The 22,302-nt window shown below is 44.5% G+C and overlaps 2 protein-coding genes across 2 annotated transcripts in view; both read left to right on the top strand.

Moving 5' to 3' along the window:
* DCAF7 (DDB1 and CUL4 associated factor 7) overlaps window positions 1–958 on the top strand; it is a 23,862-nt gene extending 22,904 nt beyond the window's left edge. Inside the window, exon 7 of the mRNA XM_012662713.1 lies at window positions 258–958. Within this exon, the coding sequence (XP_012518167.1) occupies window positions 258–430 (173 nt within the window). The 3' untranslated portion in view covers window positions 431–958. The remainder of the gene's footprint in view (window positions 1–257) is intronic.
* Window positions 959–9,344: 8,386 nt separating this feature from the next.
* LOC105825037 (translational activator of cytochrome c oxidase 1) lies at window positions 9,345–14,986 on the top strand. Its single transcript, XM_012662700.1, has 5 exons — window positions 9,345–10,218; window positions 11,445–11,551; window positions 12,907–13,034; window positions 13,896–14,073; window positions 14,413–14,986. Exons 1-5 carry the CDS (start codon window positions 9,939–9,941, stop codon window positions 14,611–14,613), a joined length of 894 nt encoding a protein of 297 aa, XP_012518154.1. The 5' UTR covers window positions 9,345–9,938; the 3' UTR covers window positions 14,614–14,986.
* Window positions 14,987–22,302: the final 7,316 nt, after the last annotated feature.

Raw genomic sequence — 22,302 nt, 5'->3', positions numbered from 1 at the left:
GGACGTCTGAATGGGACATGGAGTCAAGGCCTAGGTTTGAGTTCTGGCTCTGCCACCAGTGAGTGGCAGAGCTGTGTGGTTTGGGGCAACTGCCTTAACGTTTCCTCATCTATAAAATCGGGGCTTAAAATAAAACCTTCTTCACAGGGGCTTTGGTGAGCAAATGCTTGTGAACTGTGGCTCACTCCCCAAATGCAGGGATCGTCATCTCCATTGGTTAAGTTGTGACCTTGCTTGCTGACTTTCTTTGTCCTTAGCGGATGACCATCAAGCTCTCATCTGGGACATCCAGCAAATGCCCCGGGCCATCGAGGACCCTATCCTGGCCTACACAGCCGAAGGAGAGATCAACAATGTGCAGTGGGCATCTACTCAGCCCGACTGGATTGCCATCTGCTACAACAACTGCCTGGAGATACTCAGAGTGTAGTGTCAGTGGCTCGGTGCCCACGAGGCAGGGGCTTGTGTGCTTCCCGCCTCTGCCCCACCCCCAAAGTAAGAAGAAATATGTTTCCGGTGGCCAGTATGTCTTTCGTTGCTTTGCACCCACTGTTACCAGAAGCTGCTCTAAGAGTTCCTGGCCAGTTACCCATCGCTCTCTGTGCCAGACTCAGTGCTGTGTGGCGCCTCCTCAGCCCAGGGCTGAGTTTTAAGGTTTTCTCTCCTTTCCTCTTCTCTTTTGGTTCCTCAATTAAAAATTTCTGTATATTTGTTTGTCAGTTGTCATGTTAATGAGCAGTCAAGCACTAGCTATGTTTGTATTCATCTGCCCCAGATGTCTCCGTCTGTTTGCTGCCCAAGGCAGCAGCCCATGTCTTGTCCACGTCCATGTCCGTGTTAGCACTTACGTTTACGTGGGAACAAATACCAATTTGAAGTTGTCTGTCCTCCTAGCATCGATGTCTTTAACAAACTTCAACTTTGTATATTTTTTATCAGGCTAATTTTTTTATGAAAAGAATTTTACTCTTCCTGGTTTCTTCGTTTTATAGTTCTCCCTCTTTGTACCTTCCTGTCTTCCCTCAGTGCCTGGAGCTGGTACTGGGCCCCTGACCCCATGAGCAGTTTGCCTTCTTGAGTCACTGCCTGAGTAGTACATACCTGACCGGGACTCCTGAAACCACCTTGGTGCTCTGAAGTCTGCTGACTCATCACACTTTTTCTTAGCCTGGCTCTTCTCAAGGGCATTCTGGACTCGCAATGAGACATAGGAAGGCTTCTGTTACACCCTGAAGTACCACTGTCCAGCCCCACTGGTGCCTGCTGGGAACATGGTAGAGCGGACATAGGCAGGCTACTTGGGGTGCCTGACTTGAGGGGAATAGCTTCAGGAAGCTGAACTTAGAGCATATTTTCAGTACGTAGTTTCAGAGTCTGTTTTTCCCTCCAAATATAAGCCCCAGGCTGTTCCATTTCGTGTCTTGAATGATAGGCAAGAACAATCTCTGAGCTGAATTTCGGTATTTCTGTTGGTTGAGTTTACTGTCCCTGTTAGAATATTGGCCACTTTTTGGATTGGGCGCTCTGAGGTGAGGGGTCTTCTTGGGAGGCATACAGTCCATGCTTCTGACTCTGAACAAGATCTGTAGAGTGTGGGGACTGACAGCTCTCATGTGGCGACCGTAGGCCATAAGTGACTAGATAGCTAAAAAGAATTACAGACCCCCGGGGTCAGCCAGTTAAGAGCTCTACCCATTCCTGTCAACCCCTCCCCTCCCCCAGTTTAGGTTCTGAGCAGTATTGGACTTGTAGGCTGCAGCTGTCTGTGTTGACTTACAGGCCGCAGGCATCTTTCCATTACATGAATGTGTTCCATGGAGGGGGCTTGTGTGTGATTCCAGTGTCGGATGAGTACTTGGGCCAGGCAGAGTTTGGGACGTGCTCTGGGGGAGAGTTGGCCAGGTTCCTCATGCTGTGCCTGGTGCCTGAAGGTTTTAAAGAACCTTTGTGTTGCTCATCTGAGATTAGGATACAGCAGGCCTGATGGCTGATGGTTTTGTCCACTTAGGCTCTCACCTGCTTGAGAAATAAAGCAGTTCATTCTTTTGTGCCCTTAAACTCTTTTTGGTTGAGTCTTCCTTTTCAGAAGCAGATGTAGTTGTATGTCAAAAGTCATAGCTCTATGCTTTTACTACACAGGGGCTTCTCCCAAAGAAAAAGGCTCTTTTTTTAGTCAGGGTTATTTCTCCTTGTACCTTTTTACTTTGTGGTTCTGATTTGGGGGCTCTTTGGCTGGCCGTGTGCTTGACGTGGACTTTCCTCATTTCACCACCAGATTTGTACTACATCATTTGAAGACGTAAAACGAGCAATTCTTGGTCAGAACCCTCCTCTGCTGTTCGTTGTGTTTGATAATGGTTACTGGATCCTTCTCTCAGGGGCAGCAAGTCTGAGTTGGTGGCTGCTTGCTCTAGGCCATCATTTCCTCCCTGTGGGGAAGGGTCTGAAATGGAAGTAGGAGAGGTGGAAGGGGTGGTTCTTCTGGGGCAGAGCTTACCTCCACTGAGTTCTGAGTTAAGATTTTTTTCCTGATCTGCACTTAAACCTGGTCTGAGTGGTAAGATTTGTCAACTAGAACTCAAAAACAACCAAAAAAAAATTAAAAAAAAGTCAACTAGAACTCAAAAACAACCAAAAAAAAATTAGTTAATAATAATAACTGGAAGCTATTTGGAAAAAGTAGCTATTTACTCTGGACATCAGCAACTTTTAAGGTTTTTTTTTTTCCTTGCCCTGTGGACTCCCAGCCCTGTCACCCTTCCTTAGGCCCTGCAGTGCAGTCCTCCTCCTGACGTCCCAGGTGAGACCCTTCACCTTCCTGAGCAAACACAGACTCACGGTGGCTGGTCTTCTGATGTCCCAGCTCTCACCCTCCCTTTACACTGTAGGCCAGATGACCCATGGCTGAGGAGGGGATTTCTGTAGTCTCAGGATTTAGAAAGCCCTTAGCCAGCTGTGTTCTAGGAAGCACAGATCCTGTTGTAGTTCCAAAAGCAAGTCTGTTTAATTTGTTGAGGTTCTCAAATTGCAGCCAGTGAGAGTGAGTGAAAAGCTCTGGGTCCGCTCTCCCCGAGTGTGAGAGGAGCAGCTGCCAGCACTTTACCAGGAAAGCCACGTGGGCTCTAGCTCAGCTGGTGATGGCCCTTTTGCTCTTGGCAGGCTGGGCCAAAGCTGCCTGTGCGTTTCTTGGTCTGCTCTGAGGGAGGGTGGAGGTGCGGAACAAATGAGGCCTCAGATCTTTACCACCAGGGGGCTGGAGAATGGGTCAAGTCCAGTACAGTCATTCAAGGACTTGAGTTTTTACATTCTGGAGAGTTGGAACCTCTCCTTTCAGGGAGGAGCTAGCCTGCAATGTTAGAACTTGAAGAGGTAAGATATTTGATAACTAGACGAGAAACTCTTTACCAGAACTTGGATCAGCTTTCAGAGAAATAACTAAGATTCAGGAAGAAATACAAAGAATTCAGAATCCTACAAAGTTTTGATTATAGTTATGACTGAAATTGTAGGAGATTGAAGACACAGGAGAAAATCAGTGGTGTTTTCTTGTAGATCAAAGGACGCGATATTAGCATGAAGGTCTGAGGTGGGGAGGCATTCAGACTGTTGGGTGGCTGTGGAGTGAGACCGTGCCCTCAGCCTGGGTCAGCCTTTCTAGACCATTCCTGGGGCACCCGTGATGCTGGGTCCCTGTGGGGACAGGATGATAGCTCAAGGCAGAGGGGAACCCCTCCCTTCAGCAGAGCAAATGTGGGTGGTTTGGTGGTAAAAGCCTACAGCTGTTGGGAGTCCCATGATTATTCCAGACCAGGTTCTTCTTGGTTGTAGGTTTGTACAAAGCAGAAGCAGAGGTTGTAAACAGTCATGCAGTCTTTCACCCCTCTTTTTTCTCTTCTCTTCTCTCCTCTTGCCTTTCCACTGTAGAACTTTCTCCCTACTGCAGCCTGGGCCTTGGATTCCTAGGCTGTAAGGACATGTAGGAGCTGCAGGGTTTACCAAGCATGGGAGGGCAGCCCACTCTGTTGTCCCTCCACCTTCCCCACTTCGAGAATATGGCAGCCCCTTGGACTGCCTGGCTTGGGGAAGAGGAGACCATTGAAGTAGAAGCCTTTCCCTTTACTGTCTGCACTCCAGGACGAGGAAGGAGGGTCATGCTTGGCACTTAGGTTGGGTTTTCCCAGGAAGAGAGCTGAGGTGAGCCGTCACTGTGAACCCTGGGCCAGGCCCTGGCTGGGTCAGCTACTGAGAGTGTCTCATGTTGCAGAGCCTTGCCCACCTCACCCCCCTGCACCCTCTCCTCTTCCCACAGTTGTCATTGCTGCTAATGGTCAAAGTCAAATGTGTGGCCACATGGGATGGGCCAGGTCCTCTCAGGCTGCTTTCTGGATGTCATTTTTTAAACATGGAAACATGCAGGTGCCTTCCCAAAGAGGCTTGGACTGGTATATCCAACCAGAAACAAATAAGCTAAAGAACGTTTGAACTCAAGAAGAAACATCTTGACAGTCTGTGTAACAGCTGGAAAACGTATAGGTACCCACCTCTGGAACAACCCAGTGGATATGAACTTGCGATATCTATTTAAAAGAAATGTTCTCACCTTGGGTTGCTTGTGGTATACAGTGTGTTATGAAAATTGTTGAGCTGCAGCTTTGAATTGGTTTAGTCGAGTATGACTCACTCGCTTTGGTTCCTGTGTATTTTATGACCTCTTTTGCCAGTGACTTTCCCTCCCCACAACCCTCAGTGTGAATTCGTAGCATGATTGTATAAACTTTTATATAGAAAATGGACATTTCTTGCTCTCTGAAATGTTAAGCTCTGATCCATTTCTGTGCCCTTTAGCCTAGTATGTCTGAATTTACTTTCTTGTTACATATTTAAACTTTCCCTTTATACTGTAGGTTTTGTGGCATCCCATGGTCAGGTGGAGAGGAAGCAGCCCCTTGCAGAACTGTACTGTAACCATTTTTCTTTTATAAATATTATTTTCACAGGACTTATTGTACACAGGGCTTATAATAAAATTTTAACACTGTGCTGTGAAGTGACGATGGGGAATCTCTATTGAAGTCTACTTCAAAGGCACTTGAAAGTGGAGTGTTATATCTATGACTTTATTTCTTGTTTCCTAAGTACATTAAACCTAATTTTCACCCTTTCATTCTGTTTCAGCCTCCTGTATAAGAAGTACCGTATTTTCTGCCCATCATACTTTGTAATAAAACTTGAACATGTATAGATTGAATTTCTTTGTGTGATGAATTCCCTTCTTCCCATTTTGTCACTGTGGTCATGTTCCAGATGCTGGCAGGGGGAATCACACTTCTCTGACAGTCCGACTCATCACCTTTTATCTCCCGTTCGGTCATTCACTTGTTATTCAGGTAACAAAACATGGAGTACCTCCTCTGTGCTTGGGGACATGGGGGACATGACCCTCAAATTGCTCATTTTTGGGTGCCCAAACTGGGTTTTAAAGGCTGAGGAGGAGTTCTCCAGGAATAGGGAATGGCATTGAAGGCAGAGAGAACATCCATGTGCAAGCTCTAGAGACAAGAAAGAGTATGGTCATGTTCAGAGAATTCCAAGTTGGTGTGGGGTTTTGTATGGTGAATGGTGAGAAATGTAGCTAGAGGGGTAAGCAGGAGCCAGGCCAGGGAGAGTCTTCTGTGCTTTGCAAAAATTTGAGACCTTACACTCCTGTATGAGACTGGAAAATTTACGCAGAGGGAAGTCGTGATCAGAATTGCATTTTAGGAGGATAGGCAATGAAGAAAGTGTCTCTTGAGACAGGGGTGAGACAGGAAGTCAAGTTAATGTATATTTTACGGAAAAAGATGATTCCTGCTCTCTGGTTTTAAAGGACAAAGCTGGGAGAGTAACACTGACTATACTTATCTCGATAGGCTATGCGCTATAACAAATCCCCCATTCTCAGGAACTGAGCACAACGAAAGTTTATTTTACACAAAGTCCTTTGGAGGTTGATCCTTCTCCAATTTGTAGCTACATCATCTAGAACATGTGACCTCCAGGTTGCCTTGGAGGTGGGTAGATAGGTTTTTCAGGATAGGCCTGGAGATGGCTCACCTCTGCCCCTATCCACCAAACCTAGTCATATGGTTCCAATCTAACTGCAAGGAAGGTCAAGAAATATAGCCATCCTGTGTGCCCTGGAAGAGGAAATGAAGTAGTGAGTAAATAGTTATGTCTTGGCCACACCAGCAAATTGGCACAGTATCTGGAATAATAACCAATGTCATCTCATTCATCGAGAGCTGTTGGACAATATATTCAAACCTAATCTGATGATACCTTCAGCCAGTCTGTAGCTTCCAAGGCTCGTTAGTTAAGTGATTTCAATGACCCTGACAACCAATCCTCTAGAGATGGTTCAATCACCTGTGAATTTATCTTGAGAAAGTAACTATTAGCTTAGGCTGAGAAAGTAAAAATCTGCCCTGCCATTCATCACATATTGGGAGACAGAGATAAAACCAGCTGCACCATTAACAGGATATAATATTTCTTCCAAGAACACACTGCAACGTAAAGTGTCATAACAACTCGCTTCTCTGAGTGACTTTTTTTTAATCCATGAGAAACTTTGTTCTCTAAAATCATAGGCTGACAAAGTTTACTTGTGAAATCGTATCAGTGAGAATGAAGCCTTACAGTTTTGCTTAGAGGAGCTAAGTCACTTTGACATAGAGAAGCAGCCTTGATTTCCAACTCAGTATACAGCTTCAATGCTAGAGTTTCTGAACACAACATTCCACATTTATCTTAACTTTGCACTTCCAAAGGAACTAATCCCCTGTGTCCACTTTGCCATCCAGAGCTGATGTTGTCCTCTTTTCACCTGTGTTCCTTTGAGCCTATCAAACTCGATTTCACTCAGATTTCACCTATGACCATCTTTTCCTTTGTTTGGTGAGACACCTTACCATTCCTGTGGTATGCAGTCTCCCTTGTAGTGAGCCAATAAGCCTGACTTTGTTGGATCATAGTTTTTCCCCTGGTGGGTTTAGGCTGATTGGACTAGGGCAATCTCAAACCCCGTTTTGGCCTGTATGCTTATTTATGATTATAAGTCCCATTAACCTGCTTTTTGCTACTCAAAGTAACATTTATAATAAACTATATTTTTAAATTACAAAAAGTAATACTATGTATGAATGGCTAGGATGCACATGAAAAGATGTTTAACATTATTAGTTATTTAGAGGAAAATACAATCAAAATGATGAGATACCACTTCTCACCCACTAGGATGGCTATAGCTGTAGTCAAAAGCATAAATTTAAGATGGGTGTGGTGGCACACACCTGCAGTCTCAGCTACTCAGGAGGCTGAGGTGGGAGGATCACTTGAGACGAGGAGTTCATGACCAGCCTGGATGATACAGTGAGATCCTGTCTCTTAAAAAAAATACACACAAACACAGATTTAGTAAAGATGTGGAGAAACTGAACCTTCATACATAGCTGGTGGGACTGTAAAATGATGCAGCCATTTTGGATGATAGTCTAGCAGTTTCTCAAAAGGTTAAACAGAAGAGTTATGTGACCCAGCAATTCCACTTTTAGGTATATACCCAAGGGCAGTGAAAACATGTTCACACAAAAACATGTACATGAATGTTCATAACATCATTATTCATAATAGAAGGTGGAAACAACCCAACTGTCCATCAACTGATGAATGGATAAATAAAAATATGGTATATTGATACAATGGACTGTTATTTGGCGATAAAAAGGAATGAAATGTGGATACATGGTACAACGTGGATGAATCCTGAAAACATGCTAAGTGAAAGAAGCCAGTCACAAAAGGATCATGTAGTCGTATGATTCCATTCATATGAAATGTCCAGAAGAGGCAGAACCCATAGACAAAAGTAAATTGGTGGTTGCCTTAGGGTTTTGGGAATTGGGGGAAATGGGGAGTGACTGCTAATGGGTACAGGTCTTTTTTTTGGGATGATGAAAATGTAGAATTGATTGTGGTGATGGCTGTACAACTCTGAATATTCTAAAAAACCACTGTATACTTTAAATTGGTGACCTGTATGATATATGAAATATGTCAATAAAGCTGTTATTTATAAACACAAATAAGAACTGTGTTGGGCACAGGAAGTACAGCTCTGCTCTGAAAGATTTCAGTATCATGGCAGAGACAGACATAAACATTTTGATATAAAAAAGGTAAGTGCTAAGGTACAAGCATATATGACGGGTTATATGAAGGGCACCTGAGCTCAAATGGAGACTTTGGAGATGTTTCCCTCTGGTGGGAAATGATGCCTGAGTTTAATCTTAAAGGAAAAACAAAACTAGCCAGATGAAGTAAGATGAAACAGGCCAGCAAAGACACAGTTTTGTGCTTAATACAGGAATTTAGAGAAATACTAGGAGCAATTTGGTGTTTCTAATCTGCAGAGTACAAGGTGGTGAGTGCTGGACTCATCACTAAGTAGCTTGGATAATAATAAAAATTCATAAATGAACTTCTAATTACAGCTAAACATTCAAAAGGGGGACTGTAAGAAGGTTCCACTGAGGAGATGACAGTTGAACTGGGTCTTGAAGCATGATAAAGATTTCACCAGTGAAGACAATGAAGGACACTCCAAACGGCGAGAAGCAAAAGATGATAAAGAGCTTGTACTCAGGGTACAGTGAGTAAATCTCTCCCACAGGAGTGCAGCATCAGCGCATGAGACTGGAAAATGAGTAGATCTGAGATTGTGGAGGTTCTTAAATAACAAAAGACATAAAACCTATGCATGCCTGTGTACTTTGCATCCATTATCCCATTTAATCCTCAAAGGCCACCCTATAGGTGAGGAAACACATATGGGAAAGCAAAGGCCAAGGTTACACTGATAAATGGAACAACCAGGGTTTGAACCCACCCAGTTAACCCCAGAGGGCACAAGCTTAAACTTCACACCTGTCCTACTTCTCTGCCTAACAGACCAAGCCCTTTTGACTTAATCTCGCCAGCATGGGAGCCACTACAAAGTTTTTTAGCAGCTGCCACTTCTTTCTTTCTTCTCCATCTTCTCCTAATGGCCTCGGTTTTCTCTTTCAGGAGAGCAGAGGGAAAATGAAGAGGGGAATTTGGCTTCAAAAAGTTCATCTGATCATTCTCCCTCTCCCAGTGGCCTGTGACTCATCTGAATCTGTCCCAAAGCCATGTCTTGCATTTAGGGGATTAATCACTATGATCACTTGTGGCTATTTACATTAGACTTTATTGCTTAAAAGCTCCAAGGGCTCATTTTGTGTTTTCAACCTTCCTGTGTTGGTAAAGCAAGTAGTAACATCCTTGTTTATAGATAGAGAAGCTCAGAGAGATTAAATGATTGGGCCAATCACTTCTCTGGCAGCTGTTTCTTTATCTGTAACATGAGGCAGTTGAACTATATATTCCTTTACAACAACAAAACATTTATCATTCTGGACATGCTTAGATTTAGACAGCAATTTGGAAGCAAAAATCAGTTTCATAACTCAGGTGTATCTCTACTATTAATAGCTCATGATGGAAAATAAAGTCCGGCGCGCCCTGGGCAAGTGGCTTGTGCAGTAGCTCACCTCTCCTCTGTAGCGCTCTGCGCAAGGGCAGGACAGGAGCGAGTCCGGTGCAGCTGCGGAACGGACTTTGCAGGCGATGGGGACGTATTTTTGGAAAGAACCCAAGAAAGGAAGTGTGCTACGCCATAGAAGGCCCCCACTTCCGGCTGCCACGGGGAGGGTGTGGGGTCATTCGCGGGTGGGCTGCTCCAGGAGGGCTTCATCCTTTGGGTCTCTGGTGACTGGCAGAGGCGGCCGCGGGGTCCCTACCGGCTTGTTCTGGTGGCGGACCGGACGGGCTGACCTTGGCTGCTGCTGTTTCCAGCTTGCAGTCCAGGGTCGGAGCCAATGGCTGCTTGGGCCGCCGCCAGCCTGAGCAGGGCCGGTGCCCGATGCTTGTGGGCACAAAGTCTCGGTGTCCGGGCGGCTCCTCCACGCGCCCCCCAGCCCTTCCAGCCCGATCCCCTGGGCTGCGGCTCCGCTCCTGGCAGGACGCTGCACCTGACCGCAGTGGCCCCAGCCGGGCACAATAAGTGGTCCAAAGTCAGGCACATCAAGGGGCCCAAAGACGCCGAAAGGAGTCGCATCTTCTCCAAACTCTGTTTGAACATCCGCCTGGCGGTTAAAGGTGAGAACCTGACGGTCAGCCATCGCTGCCCGCCGCTGCCCTCTGAGTGCCCAAGGCCTCACTTGCCTCCCAGAACCGCCCTATTTTCTTTCTTTCCCCAATTCCCACCGTTGCCCACCTCATAAACCCTCAAAACATCTACCTACATTGAATGTCCCCACTCACCTTTCCAGACACTGAGCATCTGCCAGCTTGTCAGAGGGAGCTGTTCTTGAGAAGATAAGATGGTAAAAGTGATTTCATCTTAGTCTATAGCTGGGTACTTAATAGAAACGGATCCACAGAGCCAGGTCAAATATGTGTCTCTCCTGAAGAGACACACATCTCTCTGAAGTTGCCTCTAGTAGCATATAGGCTGTGGCAAGGGCATTGAATAAAGCTATTAACTTGCCTAGGCCTCAGTTTGCCTCATTAGGGTTTCTTGAGCGCATTTCCTTGTCAGGTGGGTTTGCAACCATGTCTTTTCTCCATTGTGTAACCACCCTAAAAAGGCTTTTTTTCTATTTAGTACCAGTCACCAGTAGGAGTAGAGAAAAAGTCCTGTAAAAAGCATGGATTTTGGAGTCAGGAAGACTTGGTTTCTGTCACTGACTAACTTATGACCTTGAGCAAGTGGTGTTGAGTTTCAGCTTCCTTTTCTGTAAAACAGGGATAATGCACACCTTGAGGTAGTTTGTGGCACATAAGAGGCACTCAATTAATATTAATTTACCTTTGCAACGTATGCCTGGTATTTCTCTTTGGTTCTTTTTCTTCTAAATTCTTTATACTAAGTTCAACACTATCGAGTGTTTATTCTGTGCCAGGCACTGGTAATACAAAGATGATGAAATACAGCCCCTACCCTCGGAGAGAGTGAGCATGATTACAATGTCATGTGAGCATTTCAGTACTTACGCACAAAATAGCAGAGTAAGAGCAAGGGGTATTAATAAGTCCAGGAGACGTTGTTACCATCTATGTCCCTTACTTCTTCATCTAACACAAAAAGTAGTTTGCTGAAACGTAACAGAATAACTATCCCTAAAGACAGAGTGAATTAGAAACTTCTTTTCCAAAATACTTCTCCTCCATATCCCATTTAAACACTGAATAAAATGTTCTAAACTAACCAAAGGCTGAGTGGTGACTTGCCAGTTTCAGTTTAGGGAGGAGATGCTGGAAATCCCTTTTTTCTCCCATGCCGTAATGAGATGTTTTCACTCACTCTTTTCTCTTTATCTCAGAGGGAGGCCCCAACCCTGAGCTCAATAGCAACCTGGCCAACATCTTAGAGGTGTGTCGCAGCAAGCACATGCCCAAGTCAACGATTGAGGCAGCGCTGAAAATGGAGGTTTGTCCTGTTTGACATGCTTGTTATTGATCACAGCCCCCACGGGGTTCATGTATGGAAGATCACCAAACAGCTCCTTAAATTTTCAGAGAGAAGGGTAGCAATGTGGTTGATACCCTCGATCCAGAGGTTTCTCGGGGCTCTCTGTCCTTGGCCATTGGTTGTAGGAGTGTCATTGGGAATAGGCTGCACAGTGTACACAACCATACAGCCTGGGACTGTTTAGCCAAGTTGGGAGGAGATGAGGTAGAAAAAAGGAGTACAGTGTTGGGGAGTCCCCAATGTTAGGTTGAGGAAGGGTTTGTTTTTCTTTTTCAGATGTTTACGCCCTAAGGAAGAAAAGCCAATAGAAAGGGAGAGGGTGGGGGATAGTGATAGTGGGAGATCAGCGATGTAGGGCCCAGGTGAGGGGAAACCTTTTCCTCCGGGACAAGTAGGAAGGATCTGAGGAAGTAATAATAGTCTTAATAGCTAATAGGTATTGAGTGCATACTGCAGGCCAAGCACTTTGATAAGAATTCTGTATGGGTTATCTCACTGAGTCCTCAAAACAACCTGAAACAACTGAGGCACAGAAAGGTTAGGTGTCTTGACTCAGGTCACACAGGAAATAACAGACTTGAAACCAGACGTACTTGAGAGCCTGTGCTCTCACTGTTATATTACTGCCTTCATGTAGGCTGTGGTGCAGATAACGTGGTGGAGATATAGGATTTTTCCCCCACCTAGTGGCACTTTATTTCCTTTGTGAAAGAGGAAGGGAGAAGTTATTAGTTGAGAGTTCCTGGAAGGTGCAGGACAGGGTGCTTGGAGAGAGTGGTGAAGATCAGATATATGGACAGGGGATGAGAGGGGATGTAGAAGGTCCAGGTGAAAGTGGTCACTAGAGTTCTGGATTATTTGGATTTTGAGACCACGCTGTTTTGGGCAGTTCTTATGACGAGGCCCAGGTGTGTGATTTTTCACAGTAGTACTCAGCAACCCAGGTTAGGAGCATTCAAACTTCACAGGAGTTTCCTACAGCATGTGGGTGTAGGAGGATGAGTCTTGGTGGGAGTGGCTAGGGGGACAGATGTTGGATTCTGTGGAGCAGAGGAGGAAGCAAAGCTGGGAGATGACTGATCGATGACTGATCGATGGGGAAGGACTAGGCAGATAGACTCCCTTCCTAGGGGTTGTACTTCCAGTTACTTCAAAAGTTGGTCCCGAGGGTCTCTTCTTAGAGGGCAAGGACAAAAATAAAGACTTAAGAGCTCAGGATCTAGCCTAGTCAACTTTGTGGTACCTGTGGTTCTGGGCTGACATGTGGGAGGGTATTGGAAAACATGAACATGTACTTGTGTTGTTTATTACAGAAAACTAAGGACATATATTTGCTGTATGAGGCTCGAGGCCCTGGTGGCTCTTCTCTGCTCATTGAGGCATTGTCTAATAGTGGCTCCAAGTGTCAGTCGGACATTAAACAAATCCTGAACAAAAATGGGTATGTGTGTTTCTAGGAGGGTGTGGAAGAGCCTTTAGGCAAGTACTGTTGATCCCTGGTGGTGTTTCAAGTTTTTTGAGTTTTTTTTTTTTTTGCATTAAAAAAATTTTTTTAAATTATTATGGGTACATAATAGTTGTATTATTATTATTATTATTATATAATATGGTTGATCCCTGGTGGTGTTTCAAGCTTTTTGGGTTTTTTTTTTTTTGCATTAAAAAAATTTTTTTAAAATTATTATGGGTACATAATAGTTGTATTATTTTTATTTATTTATTTATTTATTTTAGAGAGACTGGGTTTCACTATGTTGCCCAGGCTGGTCTTGAACTCCTGGCCTTAAGCAATCCTCCCGCCTTGGTTTCCCAAAGTGCTTGGATTATAGGCATGAGCCACCATGCCCAGCCATGTTTCAGGTTTTAAGCATACTTCCTCCTTAGCAGAATCCAGTTAGTGAATTGATTCCCCCTTAAAGTGTTCTATACTATGCAGGATCCAAAAGACTTGTTCATCAGGTGTAGGAGAGGATCTTTGTCCCATTATCTGATCTGTAGCCATATAATACCCAGGTCTTAAAATGTTCCACCAGGACTGGAGTCTTAATGGCACAGGCAATGATGAGCAAAGTCTTTGCATTCTCCAAAGTCCAGTCAGGGCAGAAAATAGAGGATGGGGCTGTTTTTGGACTGTTCCCTTACCCAGCGACAGCTGCATCTTCTCCTTCAGGAAGAGAGCCACTCCATGTCCGTGTGTGCTCTGTAGGCTGGGTGGGAAAGACATAGCATTAGCCTGCTGTGCTTTATGGAGGCTGGGTGTCTAAGGCATTCACTCACTCCAGCCCATTTCCTTCCCTGTCAGGGGAGTGATGACTGAAGGAGCTCGTCACTCCTTTGACAAAAAGGGGGTGATCGTGGTTGCAGTGGAAGACAAAGAAAAGAAAACTGTGAACCTAGAGCGTGCCCTGGAGCTGGCAATTGAAGCAGGAGCTGAGGATGTCAAAGAAACTGAAGATGAAGAAGAAAATAACATTTTCAAAGTAAGTATGAAGTCTTTGTGTTTGATGGGCTTCCAAGAGGGCCCTAATAGGGCCTTCAGGCATGCCTCTCTTGGTTTCTTCCTTCCTGCACCCCAGGGTAGAGGTGAGACAAAGAGTTCACATATTGCACAAACATTTATTAAGTGAATACTGGATAGGGCCTACTGTACTGAGGACTATGAGAAAGATTCAGAACATTGAGAACATGTGCCTGCCAGTGAAGAGCTCAAACCCAGTGATACATTACAGTGGTTTTTACATTTAGGACTTTGCAAGTTCTGTCTACCTTTGTCTTATTACCTCCTGGCTCCTCAGCTCCTGACTTTCCTTTATCCCTAGTTTATTTGTGATGTTTCATCACTGCATCAAGTGAGGAAGAAGCTGGACTCCCTGGGCCTGTGTTCTGTGTCCTGTACACTAGAGTTCATCCCCAACTCAAAGGTGCAGCTGGCTGACCCCGACCTGGAACAAGCTGCTTATCTCATCCAGGTTCTCAGCAACCACGAGGATGTGATCCACGTCTATGACAACATTGAGTAACCAGGTCGTACGTGCCCCCAGCTTCCTTCCTAGGCAAGTGGCAGCCCATTCTGGAACACAGGCTTCTGCAGTGGTCTCTGAGAATAAAGCAGAAGGCGGGTACCTAGCAGGTCAGGAGGCCTACAGCTAGGACTTGTGGCCTTGAGGCCAAGGGAACCGCACACTTCCATGGGACCTCTTTGTCAGCTCTGCTGCTGTCTTAGAGCCCTTCTGGATGAGCCTCCTGACCACCTCCTGGATGCAAGGGGGGCCACCTAGCTGGTCAGACTCTGATCTCAGGTAGTTGGCCCTTGTGGGGGTTGTAAGTGCCCCGAGGCCCTGTGTACTAGAAACTGCTTTTAAATAATAACAGTGATTGATCTTGGTTGCTGCATTGCTATTGTATGGCTCTTGAGTTTTCCTGAGTTGTGTCCGACGGTTGAGATCCTCTGGATTAACTTTCAAGTCCCTAGACTTAGTTCTACTACTTCAATTGCACTGTTGTTTGTTTTTTTGATTGGCATTAGAATTGTAGCTGTGTCCAGGTACTGTGTGGTCTAATGCTGGTGTTATGGCTTAAACCTGTCGTTCATTCATGTAACGAGTATTTCTGTAACACCTACTATGTACCAGGAACTGTAGTTATCTAGAGCACAAGCTGTTCAACTGGTGCCCTGTGTTAGATCCTGCACTAAGATGTAGGACCTCAGAGGGAAGACCCAGGACTGCTCTCTACTGGAGCTTCCCCAGGACAGTGTGAGCTACTGTGCCTCCATCTTTTATTCTCTTTGTGTGGCCTCTGTGCCCTTCCACCAGAGATCTTAAGGCTCTAGCCCAGCAGGAAATGAAGTGCCAGTGATAAGGGACTCCCCAGGCCTTGTTTTGCCTGGGCCCCTGTGTGTTCTGAGACTGGTCAGAGTGGACTTGTGAGCAGGTTGGGCTGCTCTCAGGAAAGGCTACACCAAACTGGTTCTCAGAACGTCCAGCCTTAGCTCCTTTTTATCCCTGATGCCAAGTGATGGGGCACTGCGAACTAGAGAGGAAACAGAACAGAAGGAAGATGGAAGGGCTGCGTCAGAAGCCTGGCCAGGTGGGAGATAGGGGCCTTGGTATCTTTTGTTCTTAATAGTTACTTCTGGGTTTAGAGAGGCCAGGAATACCAATACTCTGTGCCAGAGCCTGTCAAGCATGTCAGGCCTGGAGTGGCTTTTGATCCCTGTCATTTACCTCCTTATAAGTTGTTAAAGCCAGTTCCGAGTTCAAAGTAATTTTCCTGAAGGAGCCTCAGGTAAATAAGGATGGAAAAGAACTAAACCAAATTGACTATAAATGAGAACTTCAGCTTCTAGGAAAACCAGATTACTAGTTCCACAGAGACTTCAACACTGGAGAGCAAGAGCTACAGGGAAGAAAACCAATGAAATAATCCATGATCACACCACTGCATATACCCTTATACCTCATTTCATAATCATAGTACTAGCTGGGGCTCTTTAATGTTTATAGGAGATAACTCATCCAAATATCTGAATAGCTCATCGTTAAAAAAAGACAACTAAAGAAAAGGCAACTTAAAGTTTATATGCTGTTTCATAATGAATAGATACTTTCATATGTTATTTGATTTTCCCAACAAACCTATAAAATAGGCAAAGTATTTAATACATAAATGATCTCATACAAAGCAGGTAAGAACAGGTCTAATACCAAATCTTGCCTTGATAGACCTTGGTTTATAAAATAGCTCTGTTTTGGAAATGTTGAATATAAATTAATTTGGAGAAATCTGAGCATTTCCAATCTGAGAAATTCGTACTAAGGGAGCCTACTCTTGAAGGGAACTTGGCCACTCACGTGAATAGGCCTCCTCTAATCTAAGAGATAGAATTTATTAATATGATTGTTGCATAACCAGTTTTCTCATCAAGACATGTTGCAGGAACGCACAGTAACGGCTCGTGTGACGATGGCTCTGCACTGACCCCTGGTGGTGCCCTGCAGACTCTCCTGCAGTTAATAGGGAAAGGCGGAAATGAAGCTTTACTTGAACTTGTTCTGCTGTGTCTAGATCTGGTAAAGAGACTGGGAGCTAATTTTAAAAAATGATGGAAAAAAGATGGTCACATGCATATGATGAGGTATTATTCTGTCACTAAAAATTACTTTTCAAAGAATATTTTGTCAGAGAAAATGTTTGACAATATGTTAAGTGGGGGGGAAAAAGATACAAACTTATATAGTATGGCCCACATTTTGAAATGTATATGTGTATATTTATATAACATATTGTATATATTTATTTTTTTAAAAAAGACTATAGAAGGAAATGTACCAAAATATCAAAACTATTATATTAATAGTTATCTCAGAGTGGTGATATTATTACTGCGTTTTATTTTCTATAATCATGCATTACTTTTATCAGGGGAAATATTTTAGAAAGCTAAATAAAAACTAGTCATATTATTGGTCCACTAGGGAAATAGCATCCAAGAGTCAGGCACACCTCACCTTAAAGTCAAAGGAATGAAAGCCAGTACTGGCTTGATTTGCCTTATCTTTGGTTATTCATTGTCTTAGCAACACAAAATCATTCAAGGCTTTGAAGCCAACTTGGGCTTCTTTCAAGTGTCCTTTTGGTGGGGTGGAAGTATCTGTGATAGGCTGTCCACAGCCTTGACTCTTTTTTTTTTTAATTTCCCCCCCCCTCCGCACCCTACAGCCTTGGCTCTTATAAGAAGCACTCATGTGTGTAGCCACTTCCCCTCTGTCAGAGACCCTGGCTAAATCAAAGAGGAACAGTGACGCCTCTGCCTCCAGTCAACTGTGGAAATTCAGCCATGTGGTTGAGTTACTGTTTTTTCTCTGACACTTATAGCACAGCAGTCAATAAAGCTTCAAACTCTAAGAGCCCCCAATTCCCTAACTATTAATTGAATCCCTGCAGACTCCTCTGGAGACATGCTATGAAGAGAAAATAAAATAGTAGGTCTGGCAAAAAGAGAATGCTACGATAGATACCACACTATTCTTGACTGAAATCACTTTCTCTCTTCCATGCCCAGCCAGTAAAAAGGATAGCAGTTTTTACTTTTTTCCTCTTTTTATCTTTTGTGTATGCCAAAAAGGTAACGTTTATTATTTTTAAAAAGTCAAACCTTACAGAGATATTTAAAAAAAATAAAAGTCCCATCTAATACTACCTCCTAAGGTACAACCACCCTTAACAATCTATATTATTCCTCTCTTTGGAGCTAGTCTGCTGTGAAACAAATTATGGCTCTGCCACTTGGCAGCAACCTTGGACAAGAACTTAACCTCTTTTCAACTGTTTCTTCACCTGGAAAGTGAGGGTAATAATAATACCTACTTCATAGGGCTGGTTTGAGAATTAAATAAGTTAATATATGTTAAGCACTTAAAACAGTGCCTGGCAATAGTAAATGTTCAATGAATGTTGGCCTTTTTCTCACTAAGTATAAATGAACATTTTAAAAAACTGAAATGTGATCACTCTTTACACTTTATAATTTGTTTTTGTTTTGTTTCCCATTTCACCTTATGTCCTAGATACCTTTTGGCATTAGTCCAGAGAAGTCTCTTCATTCTTTTTAGTAGCTACATAATATTTGATTGTATTAATGTGCCATAATTTATTTAGCCAGTCTCCTGTCAATGGACATTTGGATTATCTATCTTTAAAAAGACGCTGCAATGAACATTCTTTACCTTTGCTCACTTGCAAAGTATTCTTTAGGACAAATTTATAGAACTGGGAAAATAAAATTGAAAATACAGGACTAGAATTTCAAAATGAAAATTAATTTTTATTTAGAAGTAAATGTCAATAATTTATAAAATATCATGGCTATAGAAATCTGTGAGTTATACATTATTCCTTGACAATGCAGATAAACTGATTGAACTGATAATCTCAATATATTCAACTTTACCTCTGAATTAAAAGAATTTTCATCAAATCCGGTGGTAGGTTTGTTGGATTTTTTTCTTTTTACCCCAATCCATTGAGCTATCCCCTAAGAGAATTCATTTATTCATATTTATTGTTCCCTATCACATATTCAAGTGTCCCTATGTTCCTGAAAGAAAAAAAGGAAAGTGTGCAGCTGGTGTGGGATTGGGCTGTCCAGTGGAACCAGCACTTTCTGAGGCCCTGAGCACAGAGGGGTAGTTATGGCTCAGGTGCTTACCCAGGGGTATCCACTCAGTGTAAAACCAGGAGGGACAGCCTTGAGAAGGCATGGGAAGCTTCACAGGGAAAATGAATATTGAGAGAAAGCAACATGGAGAAGCTAAAATACCGTACATAACTAAATGGGAGCATTCATGGAAATTACATTCAGTTACTAACACCCCCATTTGAGGTTCACTTATTCATTTGACAAATGTTTATGGTTTTTGAATGTGCTATGAAAGATGATAAACATACCAATTTGAATGACAGCTTCTGTCTTTATGCTTACTTTGTTAAAGGCACTTACAATAGAGAGGGACAAATGCTTCTATGAAGAAAGTACTGAGTGCTCTGGGAGCATGGGAGAGGGCCTTAACCCAGATTTGGAGGTGTCAGTCTGGAAAGGCTTCCTGGAGGGAATGATGTTTAGGCCAAGTTCTTCCCTGAAAGAATGAAGGCAGGAGCAAGCAGAAATGGAGACGAGCACTTGGTACAGAGAACATAGCACATACAGAGGTATAGAGGCAAGAGACAGTCATATTCGAGGAACTGCCAGTGGTTCGGTGTAGCTGGAGCATAGAATTTGAATGATGAAGTTGGAGGAGGTGGGAAATGGCAGGAGAAGAAATGGGTTGGGTCTTGAAGGACCTTCTTACTTAACTATATTCCCAGATTTGACTTATCCTAAGGGTGATGGGAAACCATTAAGTTTTTAAACAGGGTATGAGAGGATCAGGTGTCCATTGTAGAAAGATCACCTGTGATGTGAGTACACATTTAGAGACTCTTACACTAAGTAATGCAAGTAAGAGCTTTTGGTGGTTTGAACTAGGATGGTGAAGCTGGGGATGGGAGAGGAATGGACAGATTGGAGGCATGGTCAGGATTGGCTGTGTGGGAAGGGAGATGGAGAGGAAGAGCTCTCTGATAATTCAAAGGTATCTAACTTGCAGAACTGAAGATGCATAGAGGAAATATAGAACTGTGGAGAAAAATGATGAGTTCAGTTCAGGCCTGGAATTGGAGGTGTCTGTGGGATACCCAAAGGGTGATGCGTCTGGAGCTCAGAAGAAAGACTTGGCCTGAGCTAGAAATACAGTTCGGATTCTGGAATCCTCCGCACATATGGTAACTGCAGTGTCAGAATGTTTGAGATGGTTGGTTGAGGGACAGACAATGGAAATGAAGCCCAAAAGAAGGCGGTCGTAAGAAAGATAGAAGGTGAATCAGAAGGCTCCTTTCAGCTAAAGATTGATGCAGTTGTATTGCAGTTCTCTATGTGTGAGGCACCATTCTAAGTGCTGGTGATAAAGCAGTGAGCAGGACAGGATCCATGTTCCTACAGAGCTCATGTTTTCTGTAGTGGGAGGAAAGCAAACAAATAAATGTATAATTTCAGGTACCATGAACTAAAATAAGGCAAAATATGGGCATACAGAATGATGGAGGGGAGAAACACCATTTTGGATGTGGTGGTTATGAATGACTTCTCTTAAGAGTTGACATTCGAGCAGAGACCTGAATAAAGTGCAGACGTGGGAATATCCCGGGGAAGAGTATTCCAGGCAGAACAAATGGCAAGTGCAAAAGTCCTGAGGTGAAAAGGCTCAGTAGGCTCAAAGAATGGTAAGAAGACCAGAGTGGCCGGAGGATAATGATGGAAGGAGAGAGTGATAGAAGAGGTCCGAGAGCATGGTGGGAGCCAGCTCCTGTTGTGCCTGGCAGGTCATGACAGAGTTGGGGTTTTATTCTGAGTGTTGGAGGGCTGAAAGCAGGGGAGTGGCATGATCTGAATTACATTTTACAAGGATCATTCTGGTTGCTGTTGGAGAATCATTTATTGGGCTGCCACAGAGGAAACAGGGAGACCAGATAGGAAGCTAGGGCAATCATTCCAGAGAGAGAGGGTGGTGGCTTGGACTGGGGCAGTGGTGGTGAGAAGTGGTTGGATTCAGATACATTTTGAAATGAGAGCTGAAAGGACATGCCGAATGTTTGGATATATAGGTGTTAGGGAGAGAGAAGAATCAAGGAAGACTCATCCTAGGTTTGTACAGTCCCTGACTTAGGATGGTTTGGAAGGGATACGCATTCAGTGGAAACCATACTTTGATTACTCATACAACCATTCTATTTTTTAAGTACAGTATTCAGTAAATTACATGATATACTCCCCTGTTGTATTCTTAGTTGACAGTTGAAAATGGCATCTAAGGAAGATTATTCTAGAGTCTGACATATTACACTGGAACAAGGACCAGAAGAAGAGCACCCACATTAGTTGCGGTGGACTTGGAATCTGAAGATCTGGGTGTATAAAGTGTTGAGCAATGTGGGGTTAGGGAAATTAATTATGGCCACGTTTTATTTTGGAATATCAAATACGATTGTTTTGGAACAATATTTAGTGGTATGGGAAAACACTTAAAATGTAAACACCACGGAACAGCATAAAGGCATTTTTGTCAAACATCTGTATAGGTAGGAAATAGACACGATTATCTCTGGAGTGGGATTTTTAAATTTTCTTTTTTATACTTTTCTGCATTTTTCAATTTTTCTACAAAAGACTTGTGTTATTTTTATAACCAGAAAAAAACTTATTTTCTGAAAGAACCTCTGGAAGAACTCACAGATTTCCAAGGACCCGCATTCCAGCACTACCTCAGCCTCTGGGGCCTGTGGAACCAAGACCGGAGGGTGTGGCCCTGGAGGTAGGAGACCCAAGGAAAGGGGGGCAGTGGCGTGGCCGCCCCTGCCTCCCGGCCAGCGCAGCGTCTGGACGGGAGGACCAGCCAGGGGATCCGGCGGCAGAGGCCGCCGCACGCCGGGAAGCGCTCGGCGCCAGACCCTCCCCGCTCGTTAGGCGCCCCGTGCTGGGCACAGGGAAGAGTAGGACGCCGGCCCCTGGAACCGTCCAGACCGCGGGGGCCACCAAGAACCGGGAGGGCGGAAGGCCCGAGGGCCCCTCCAGCCGCCTTCTGCTAGCCCCAGCCCCAAAGTAGCCGGCGGGGAACGGCGCCAGCCCGCGCGCCGGCCGAATCTTCAGTGACTGACGGGAGGTGGGAATGTGGGCGGAGCCTCACGACAGAGCCGTGATTGGAGCAACTGACACCTCCCGGAGAGAGGGTCGGGAGCGCCAGCGAGGGATGCGCGGGGCATTGGGGGGGGGGTGCCCAGAGACCTCTACGTGATTGGCTAGCAGCGCAGGGAACCGGGCGCTGTCTCGATGATTGACAGCCCTTGGAAACTGCCTTGGCTTCGCCCATTGGCATCCTGCAAGAGTAGGCGGGATTGGTTCATCGTGTGGTGCTGATGATTAGCTGGTGGCTGAGCGTTAGGGTGTTGGAAGAGAGTCCGAGGGGGGACTAGGGGGCCGCTGACTTCCTGCTCGTTATTGGCTAGTGGAGTGAGTGAGGGGTGGTGCGACGGTCCAGCGGCTGCCTGGGATTGGCGGGCGCTGGCGTGAGTGACAGACTGGGGGGCGAGCTGCGCGACCAGCGGTTTGTTTTTCG

Source organism: Propithecus coquereli, unplaced genomic scaffold (assembly GCF_000956105.1).
Source record: "Propithecus coquereli isolate 6110/MARCELLA unplaced genomic scaffold, Pcoq_1.0 Scaffold119, whole genome shotgun sequence".
NCBI classification, from domain to species: domain Eukaryota; kingdom Metazoa; phylum Chordata; class Mammalia; order Primates; family Indriidae; genus Propithecus; species Propithecus coquereli.
The sequence above is the reverse complement of the archived record's forward strand: the minus strand, read 5'-3'. Positions and strand labels throughout refer to the sequence as shown.

Bases quoted from the DNA above. Each gene is read 5' to 3' on its own strand.
- LOC105825037 (XM_012662700.1), top strand. From the start codon at position 9,939: ATGGCTGCTTGGGCCGCCGCCAGCCTGAGCAGGGCCGGTGCCCGATGC. The intron at 10,219-11,444 runs GTGAGAACCTGA...TCTTTATCTCAG, and splicing joins CATCCGCCTGGCGGTTAAAG to AGGGAGGCCCCAACCCTGAG. The intron at 13,035-13,895 runs GTATGTGTGTTT...CTTCCCTGTCAG, and splicing joins CAAATCCTGAACAAAAATGG to GGGAGTGATGACTGAAGGAG.